The sequence below is a fragment of the Cibotium barometz genome, chromosome 41 (assembly GCF_041138505.1).
Source record: "Cibotium barometz isolate CiBa-2024 chromosome 41, ASM4113850v1, whole genome shotgun sequence".
Classification (NCBI taxonomy): Eukaryota; Viridiplantae; Streptophyta; class Polypodiopsida; order Cyatheales; family Cibotiaceae; genus Cibotium; species Cibotium barometz.
In genome coordinates, this window is record NC_141086.1 from 6,844,673 (window position 1) to 6,854,069 (window position 9,397).

The 9,397-nt window shown below is 39.2% G+C and overlaps 1 protein-coding gene across 1 annotated transcript; it reads left to right on the forward strand.

Annotated features, from left to right (window-relative positions):
• The first annotated feature begins 4,993 nt into the window (after window positions 1-4,993).
• On the forward strand, window positions 4,994-9,106 carry LOC147614642 (serine carboxypeptidase-like). Its single transcript, XM_086779913.1, has 9 exons — window positions 4,994-5,449; window positions 6,432-6,603; window positions 6,710-6,829; window positions 7,451-7,594; window positions 7,704-7,854; window positions 8,000-8,088; window positions 8,241-8,499; window positions 8,612-8,745; window positions 8,842-9,106. The coding sequence occupies exons 1-9, from the start codon at window positions 5,118-5,120 to the stop codon at window positions 8,989-8,991; spliced, it is 1,551 nt and encodes a 516-aa protein (XP_086636039.1). The 5' UTR covers window positions 4,994-5,117; the 3' UTR covers window positions 8,992-9,106.
• The last annotated feature ends 291 nt before the right edge of the window (window positions 9,107-9,397 follow it).

Genomic DNA, 9,397 nt, shown 5'->3' on the forward strand with positions numbered 1-9,397 from the left:
CAATCACACAAACTGACTCTAATCCTACTCTAGAAAATGTCTCCTCAACATTCCCCCAAGGATTTGCATCAAAGGACAAGATAGAATGAGAATAATATAATATTTTTTAGTAGAAAAATAGCTCTACTTCCTTATGTCATACAAGTCTAGTTTGATCCTCGGTTGTGACACCATTTATTCATGTCAAGAACCTTCTTGCTCTCTAGCATGGAACCATAGTGCTAAAGGTTAGACCACTTATCTTAGATCATAGAAGCCCCTATTAGAGAGGCTAAAGAGGCCAAGAGGTGTGTCAATCCCTCTTGTTTGAGGCCTTTCTCTACTCTCAAATCAACTAAGTAATCCTTCCAAAAGGTAATAGTTAAGCTAGTAATCTTGAACCACCTTCTTCTCCAATCACGCTCAATCACACTCTCACTCAAGCAAGCAAACATGCACACTTAATGTACTTCATCCACACTCTCACTCAAGCAAGCAAACATGCACACTTAACATACTCCATCCACACACATAAGCGTATATCCTATAATCAAGCAAGTAAGATGGTAAGAACTTAAGACAAAGGAAGAAAAGCTTTGCACTTGAGAAATGATTGAATTATTCCATTCACATTATCAAAAGTTATATATATACAAATGGGATTTACCCAAACACCCAACTTAAGTGGGTAACCATTGCCTATCTCTACCCATAGATAGAAGGCTTATGGTTGGCTTTTGATACATCATTGGGCCATGGTCATACATAATCCTAAGCTACAGAGGCGAGGATTTTGGATGTACGAGAAAGAGTTAATGACAATAAACTAACACATCCAAATCTCAAAAACCATATGTTTTTTTGGAGCTTGCTAGGCTAGTCCCCACCAATAGTGCTAAATATGTTTAAGTTAAGAGGTTACCTTAGCCTTACCAAGTCATGCGTGGTTGGGTCTTGTCTTCGAGCTCCGCAATGCAAGAGTTAGTATAAAGCGGGATGGTGCAAAATTCATGGAGCTCCTCGACATTGGTGAATAAAATAGAAGAGGAAGGAAAGCACCCATAGCCACGAATGATCAAGAATGTAGAGATGTGTCAGAGAGTCACGATGACACATCACCGGATGAAGACAAAAAGAATGACCTTCCAAAAGGTGTATATATGGAGTGGTACAATATCCACTAAATAAGGGTGGCCCTTGGGAATTTAGAGACATAGCAAAATTGAACCAAAATATTAGGTATGAGGTTTTAGAGTTCCAAATGGTTTACCATGGCCACTCACAATTCTTCTCTTGTTGGTGGCACATAAATCATGAAGGGACCTAAGGCAAGTATCACATAGATGTGACAAAATTGTCTAGGAGCACTATGGACTACAACCCCTTGGTGAAAGTTATACCTCAAGGAATATAGGAACCTGCTTACTTACTGTTATGATCCACAACAATACATGTAGATTAATCCTACTTTCATGCCAATCCTACATCACTAGGGCTAGAAGGACTTTAACAAAAGGGTTGCTTTTATTCTATGGGCTAGAAGGTTGATATTTGAGCTCCTAATATTGATAATTGCATAGTACGTTAGAGAGTTGATTTGGTAAGAAGTTAATATCAGTTTTTAGGTGTGCTTGAAGCTATATCTACCATAATATATGTGTGAACACCGTTTAGAAATGTAGTTTGTAATTTTGCATGTACATCCTCACCCAACAACTCTTAATTGAATGATGTGACAAATAACTGTTTAAGTTGGTAAAGATTTGATTATTACCTAAGGTAGGATGAGGTTATAAGCTACAACAAATATATAAATGGCATGAAGTGTTTCAAGCAATGTTGTAGCAACTCCTATTGTGTTGAGAGTGTTTAACAATAAGTGGAGGTTGGCATGTTGAGTGGCTTGCCTTTTGTTATAAAAACTAGGGTGGAGTGGAGATGGCAAGAATATGCCATAATTATGTTTTTGGTTGTTCACAAGTTATACAACAATGACCTTAAATAGCCCTTGCCCAATCTTACTCCCCCAAAAAGCTTAAACCCTTTTTTAAAGAATGTTTAGAGGGAGTGTACCTTGTCGCTTGTGTTGAAGCTTAAATCCCCTTTTTTGAGAATGTCTAGAGAGTGTACCTTGTCCCTTGTGTTAAAGGGATTTTTTTTGCCTAAATGCTAGGTTTCCAAAAACATAGAGGTTTTTTGAGAATAGCTACAATGATTCTCATTTATCTATAGTGCATATATTATACTAACCCAAAACATTCACGGTGCATATACTCACCCAAAAACATCCACGGTGCATATACTCACCCAAAAACATCCATGGTGCATATACTCACCCAAAAACATTCATGGTGTATATACTCACCCAAAACATTCATAGTGCATATACTCGCCCAAAAACATTCATAGTGTATATACTCACCCAAAAACATTAATAGTGCATATATTAACCCAAAACATTCATGGTGCATATATTCACCCAATCCCCACCACCATTGTCTTCCTCCTCCTCCCTTCATCCCTCGCTCCCCCCAATAAATAAATTATATATATATATGTCACATGTGTGTGCGTGTGTGTAGTATATGTGCATGTCGCGCATGCACATGTGCATGCGTATGTGCATGCATGTGTGTGTATTGTGCGTGCACGTGCATGTGTGTGTGTGTGTGTGTGTGTGTGTGTGTGAGAGAGAGAGAGAGAGAGAGAGAGAGAGAGAGAGAGAGAGAGAGCACATGTCTACCGAGCCCTTAAATCTAGAAGGTGTGAGAGAGATCCACATAATTCAATCCAATAAAAGACCTTGTACTATGCACTATGCACTAAAGTATCATGCCCACCTAGGGATTCCTTAAACCAATAACTAAGTATTATTAAAGATCCCTTCCGCACTTCTTGCAAGAGTAGATTACAATACAATCTTGATTAATTGGAAGTTTGAGGTTGCTTGGAATAATAAAAATGCTTGTATTTTAAGTTTGTTTTTTATAAATGCTCATCCATTATTATTTAGATGAGTCAACAATTTGATATGAATAGATATTGTGCTAGTTTGAATTAATTTATCCATATTCACCTTCAAATTGTGCTAATTTGAATCAATTCACCTTAATCTTATGATTCATAAGAAAATTATTAGACATTTTATTTAGCCTTGTTTATACAAAGGTCTTTTTATTGAGCCTTGTTTATATAAGAAAATTATTGGTCTTTTTATTGAGCCTTGTTTATATAAGAAAATTATTGGTCTTTTTAAGCCTTGTTTATATAAGACAATTATTGGTCTTTTTATTTAGCCTTGTTTATTGACAAAAGATATTTGTGAGTACTTGCATATCCACTTCGTTGTCACGTCGTCATGGTCCTTAATCCTATAGGTATGGATATTAGCTAGGCAACGTGGGTGCTACCACTCACACACCATCGCTAACCTCACACACTCTCACGATACAGAAGAGTAGAAGGAGCATTATACCACATAAGCATGCAAGCAATCCCTCTCTCAATCATGCTATGAGAGCACCTCACAGAGAGAAAGAGAGTACACTTTAGTTTGGATAATAGGATTGTGTCCTTTCTCCTTAGCATAACTGCAATAAATACATGACCACCTTTTTACATGCGGCCACCTATATCTAGAGTGCCAATGGTCCAAAACTACTACTTGATCTATGCTTTTGAGAGTGGACACCCATTATCTCCTAATCACGAAGCACTTAGTGTGTAAGAAAATATAAAAGTGTTATAAAAGTAAGCAAAGGGTTTCCCCTTTGTTGAGTTCGAACACCATGCAATTCGGTGTTGGTCCTCATGCTAGTGTGTTGTGGGGACAGTTTTAAGTAAAATGTGTATCAGCTTGAAAAATCAAATGTTTGCTTGTACTGTTGGATTTGGTACAAACTTGTAGTCCCTTTTATGAACTTTGACATCCTCTTTAGCATCTTGTGGTCTTCTAACTCTTTTAGATTTAAGCAGCATGGAAAATTGAGCACCGCCCTTAGGTTCTTCTCTTTGTGTACATCCTAGAAAATGAAACAAGATTCAATCTAAGCACCGATTTTTTTAAAAGATCTCCACTAGCAACAACTTAAAGCAAAAAAAAACATATAAATAAAAACCATGCCAAGAACCTTATCAAGCCAACATAACTTTGAGTTAAAAAAGAAAATGTGACTCATCTCAAATCAACCTAGCCTGCTCTACGACCAAACTGACAGCTATATCGTCTACTAGCTTTTATGGCACTCAAATGTCGAAAACAAAAAAGCACTTGACTATCCATGCAAGCGCTAATCAATTCCACTTTGATTAAATCCTCCTGAAAAATGGACAAAAATAGTTTTTTCTTTGATATTTTGCAAATTATTTATAATGAAAAAAAAGGGTTACTGTAAAGCTAGCAAGAGGAGTATGTCCCACTTAAACACTCCCACTCTCTTTTTGTGTAAGGTGGGCCAATTGTTTTATGCACTGTAGGGTCATGGTAGAGAGAGAGAGAGAGAGAGAGAGAGAGAGAGAGAGAGAGAGAGAGAGAGAGAGAGATGGATGTAGCTGTACAATTGAGAGGATACAGTAGTGTAGTTACGTTTTCAAAGAAAGAAAGAAAGATTCATTTGCTAAAAAAAGAGGGATTCATCAGTTAAGCTCATGAGGACCTTAATACAATGTAAGGTTTGGGTCTACGGTGGAATCAGTTTTTAAGGGGAAAAAAGGGGTCTACCCTGTCCATATCCTGTCCACCATGCTTTTATGGAAAAGTTTCACAGGATTAACGTCATAATTGTCCATCTCCTTGTCCACTTATGGAGGAGTTTCTGGATTAAGGTCATAATTGTGCAAAAAAAACCCCTTATTATATATTCTTGGCATGTTGCTGTTAAATTAATTAAATTAAAAAGCATATCAGGGTGGGGTCTTGTGTGGGTGGATGGCGCCCTCTTTTCACACGAGAGCCGTGACGGGCGGACAAGATCTGCCCACTATACGAGCCGTGATGGGCGGACAAGATCTGCCCACTATACAAGCCGTGAAAGCAAAGACAATATTCGCGTGCAAGGGACACCGCACCACCAAGGCAGAATCTGTATATAAGTGCGCGCATTGTCTGCCTGTGAGAGAGCAGCAGAAACCTAATCAACATGTTGCCCTCCTCCTCATCAATGCTGCGTATGGCAATGCTCCTGTGTTTGTGCCTGGCCTCGGCCATGGCGTCGCCTGCGGCGGTAGCAGACGAGCCCTTGCCGCATTTGCCCTCCTGCTTAATGGGTCAAGCTGAGCGATTCATCAGAGCCCTCAACCTGCTGCCTGCGGCCTACCCCGGCGGCCATGTCGGTGCATCGTCCGGTGCGCCTGCCCTCGTCGAGCACCCCCTCCGCCTGCACGTTGAGGGCGATCCAGGCTCTTCCATCTCCAATGAGGAGTTTGGCCAGCATGCTGGTTACTTCCATTTGAAGGGCACTCATGCATCCAGGTCTCATCTTTTATATCTTTTAATTTCAATATTTTAAGCAGTTTTAATAATTTAAAAGATATAAGTACACCTTTATATCTTTTAATTTTATATTTAAATTTTAGCAACTCTCAAGGAAATTTGACCTTGTCTTTGCAAATTCTAATTCTCTATATTGGATTCTTTATTTCAATAAATTTTTAGGGCTTATCTCATTTTTGCTAATTCCAATTGAGACACACATGGGTTGGGTTTAATTTCTCAATATCTTTAATGTGCAATTACTCCCTTTGTCCTCTTTATATCTTTTAAATCTCAGCAACCCACTGGGAAGATTCATCTCATTTTTGCAAATTCTGATTATCTACATGTACATAGGTTGGATTTTTTCATAATTAAGTTCAATATCTTTTTGGGTGCAAACTACAGCTTTTCTCCTCTTAACATATAATTTTATTTCAATATTTAAATCTGAACAACTCTCTTGTTTTTGCAACTTCTGATTCTCTACATGCACATAAGTTGTAATTTCAATATTTATTAGGGTCCAAGAACACCTTCAGATGGTCATGCCTGAGGTCTAAGGGGGTCACCCTATGAAGAAAGAAATACATTTCTAAAACTCTAGAACTACCCTTCATAAATGAGGAATAGCTCCTTGCTTGGGCTGGAGTAGCCAGCAGGGCGTGTGGGATGGGCACATTGAGCTAGGCACTCCTTTACACGGGGGGAAATAGGAAAGTTGCCGGGTTGTCTTCTATGTGCAATGGCAGTGGGTCGCAAAAAATTGAAGCGCCCAACCTTGGTTGGCCACCTATACTTTTTTCATATTTGTGCATTGTGTGGCATCCTTGTGAAGTCAATACGGGTGCATCTTTGTGTGTGAAGGGGTGAGCGTCTGTGTTGAGCAATTGGAGGTAGTCAAAAAGTAGAGGTTGGGTGGCAAGCATGTGTGTAAGCAGCCTAATTTTGCGTGTTTGTGTTTTGGTGCTCTTAACTGCAGGATGTTTTATTTGTTTTTTGAGTCACGTGGAAACAAGGCCAAGGACCCAGTGGTGCTTTGGATGTCTGGAGGGCCTGGGTGTAGCAGTGAGCTGGCTTTGTTCTACGAGAATGGCCCCTTTCAGATCACCGACAATCTCACTCTTAGATGGAACGAGCATGGATGGGACAAGGTAAAGCCCATATAGGCTTATAGCTAATCCTGTATGCGTTTTTTGTAGTTGTTTGATATAGGAGGAGGATTGTGTGTTTATGTTGAGTTGTATTTTTTGGATGTAGGTGTCTAGCATTATCTTTGTAGACCAGCCAATTGGAACCGGTTTTAGCTACAGTAGCGACAATCGGGACATTCGTCACGATGAAAAGGGAGTCAGTGAAGACATGTACCACTTCTTACAGGTAGTCTCACAGGGGGATTTCGTTGCTCAAAGAAAATATGCTTTCCTTTCAGTAAACAAATAAATCACTTCAAATGTTGTTACAAATATAGATATAACTATAAATTTTAATATAGATATAAATGTAAATATAGATTATATACATACATACATACATACATACATACATTCATATCCGTCCGTCCGTCCGTCCATCCGTCTGTCCATCCATCCATCCATCCATCCATCCATCCATCCATACATACATATCTATCTATCTATCTATCTATCTATACATACATACATACATACATATGTAATTGTCGTCCAAATGCTCGAGTAACGAAGATTAGTACAACATACACAATGAGAACACCTAGGATAGTAAGCATTGTATGAGTAAAATATGCATTATTAGAAAAGTGAATAGTGAAAGATGACGATGAGTATCATATATATTATGCTATGTATTGGAACTGACAATGTGATTCTGCTTATGAAACAGTAAACATTTGTGCAATCCCATCACATAGTAAACAAGTTACACAAAAAATATCAGCATATGTGAGCCCACTCACCTGCATGCATGTATGTTGATTTATGATTTGAAACATGTTGCTGTCTTCCTAATGTGTTTGGACAGGCCTTTTTCGAAGCACATCCCAATTTTTCTAGAAATGATTTTTTCGTTACTGGAGAGTCCTATGCTGGGCACTATGTTCCTGCTGTCACAAGCCGCATTCACAAGGCCAACAAAGCAAAAGGGGGATCACGGATTAACCTCAAAGTAATAAAACTCAAAGCATATTGATGGCTACCTTCTAGTTGAACAGTCACATTCATTACTTGCCACACTGGTGTTAATGACAATCGATCATCGGGTGGCGGTCATGCAGGGTTTTGCAATTGGGAATGGCCTCACAAATCCCGAGATACAGTATAAAGCATATGCAGATTATGCACTAGAAATGGGTCTTATCGGAAAAACTGACAGTGACAACATCAGCAAAATGTACCCTGAGTGTGAGAAGTCAATTAAACTATGTGGTAATTTTTTCTAGTAACCTTTCTCAATGCTCACACTTAGATGGGTAAACTATGTGGTAGTTTTTCTAGTAATCCTTCTCAATGCTCACTGTGTGTATAAATGGGTTTGTGTTCGTTTATGTCTGCCCTTTTATTTGGCATGCAGGTAACAATGGGACAGTCACATGTGTCACTGCATATGAAGTTTGCAACTCTATTTTCGACTCCATCATATCCTTAGTTGAAGGCATTAATGTAAGCGATTTGTTCCATGTTAAAAATCTCTTCATGAGGGTCATGCCCAATGGGCAGGGAATTTGTCTGTAATGATCTTAGATATGTATGAGAAATGTGTTACGAGAGTGAATGCTTGTGTAATGTCTAACTTGATGGGTTGTTATGGGCAGTACTATGACATTCGCACGCAGTGCAGTGGGAGCTTGTGCTATGACTTTTCGAATATGGAGACCTATTTAAACCAGCAGGTGGTGAAAGAAGCTCTGGGAGTCGGCGATAGAGAGTTTGTGTCATGTAGTCCACTGGTTTACAAATCCATGATAATGGATTGGATGCGCAATCTTGAAGTCGGTATCCCAACCTTGTTGGAAGATGGAATTCAACTTCTCGTGTATGCTGGCGAATATGATCTTATCTGCAATTGGCTAGGCAAGTCCTTTAATATGGCATGATTTATGTAGCTTTTGGTTAGGTGGGCCTTTGGCCTATGTCCGTGTCTGTGCATTTAATGCAGCTCACATGTTTTGATTTTTGGTTACAGGCAATTCAAGATGGGTTTTAGCAATTGATTGGTCTGGTAAGGAAAGCTACTCTGCAGCTCCTTCAAAACAGTTTTTGGTGGACAATGAGGAGGCCGGAGCATTTACAAATTATGGTCCACTTACCTTTCTTAAGGTATCTTTGGCCTTCAACATTTTTTTAAATAAAAATTGACTGATAAATGGAAGCTTGTTTGTGTCCCTAAACTCATGCTTATGCCTTGGCATTCAGGTCCATGATGCTGGTCATATGGTGCCAATGAACCAACCAAAAGCTTCTCTAGAAATGATCAAGAGATTTACCCAAGGAATTTCATTGGATAAAGAGTCACTTCCTTCATTGATCGAGTTGGTCACAAGCAGTGGGGAAATGTCTCGTTAATGATGTGGGATTGAAACTCAATTTATAAGCCTGTATGAATACCATGCTACTTATAACTTATGATTTGAAACAATGTCACTTATGTACGTTATTAATATATGGAATTTATTTGTAATGATGCAATTTCTTTTCTTGTGCACCCATTTTCTTTTTTATTCGGTGTTTTACGATTCATGACAGTGTATCATATTCACCGAAACACTATTAATCGATTGGCTTGTATAGCGAAGCAAGCCTTCTTCACTAAGTCAGACTTCTTGTATTTGCAATTCCGCAACACTTCTTAAAACCTCAAGCATATTTACACATTGGTAGGGGGCTGTGTGTGTGCCCCACTCCCTCCTCCCCCCCCCCCCCCCCCCCCCCCCCCAGCGGCCCGCCGCCCCTTCCCTTTTTCCTTTCTTCC

What these genes read in the sequence shown, in the direction of transcription:
- LOC147614642 (XM_086779913.1), top strand. Translation starts at nt 5,118, where the DNA reads ATGTTGCCCTCCTCCTCATCAATGCTGCGTATGGCAATGCTCCTGTGT. An exon ending in TCTTATCTGCAATTGGCTAG is followed by an intron (nt 8,500 to 8,611) that starts GCAAGTCCTTTA and finishes TTTTGGTTACAG; the next exon opens with GCAATTCAAGATGGGTTTTA. An exon ending in GTCCACTTACCTTTCTTAAG is followed by an intron (nt 8,746 to 8,841) that starts GTATCTTTGGCC and finishes CTTGGCATTCAG; the next exon opens with GTCCATGATGCTGGTCATAT.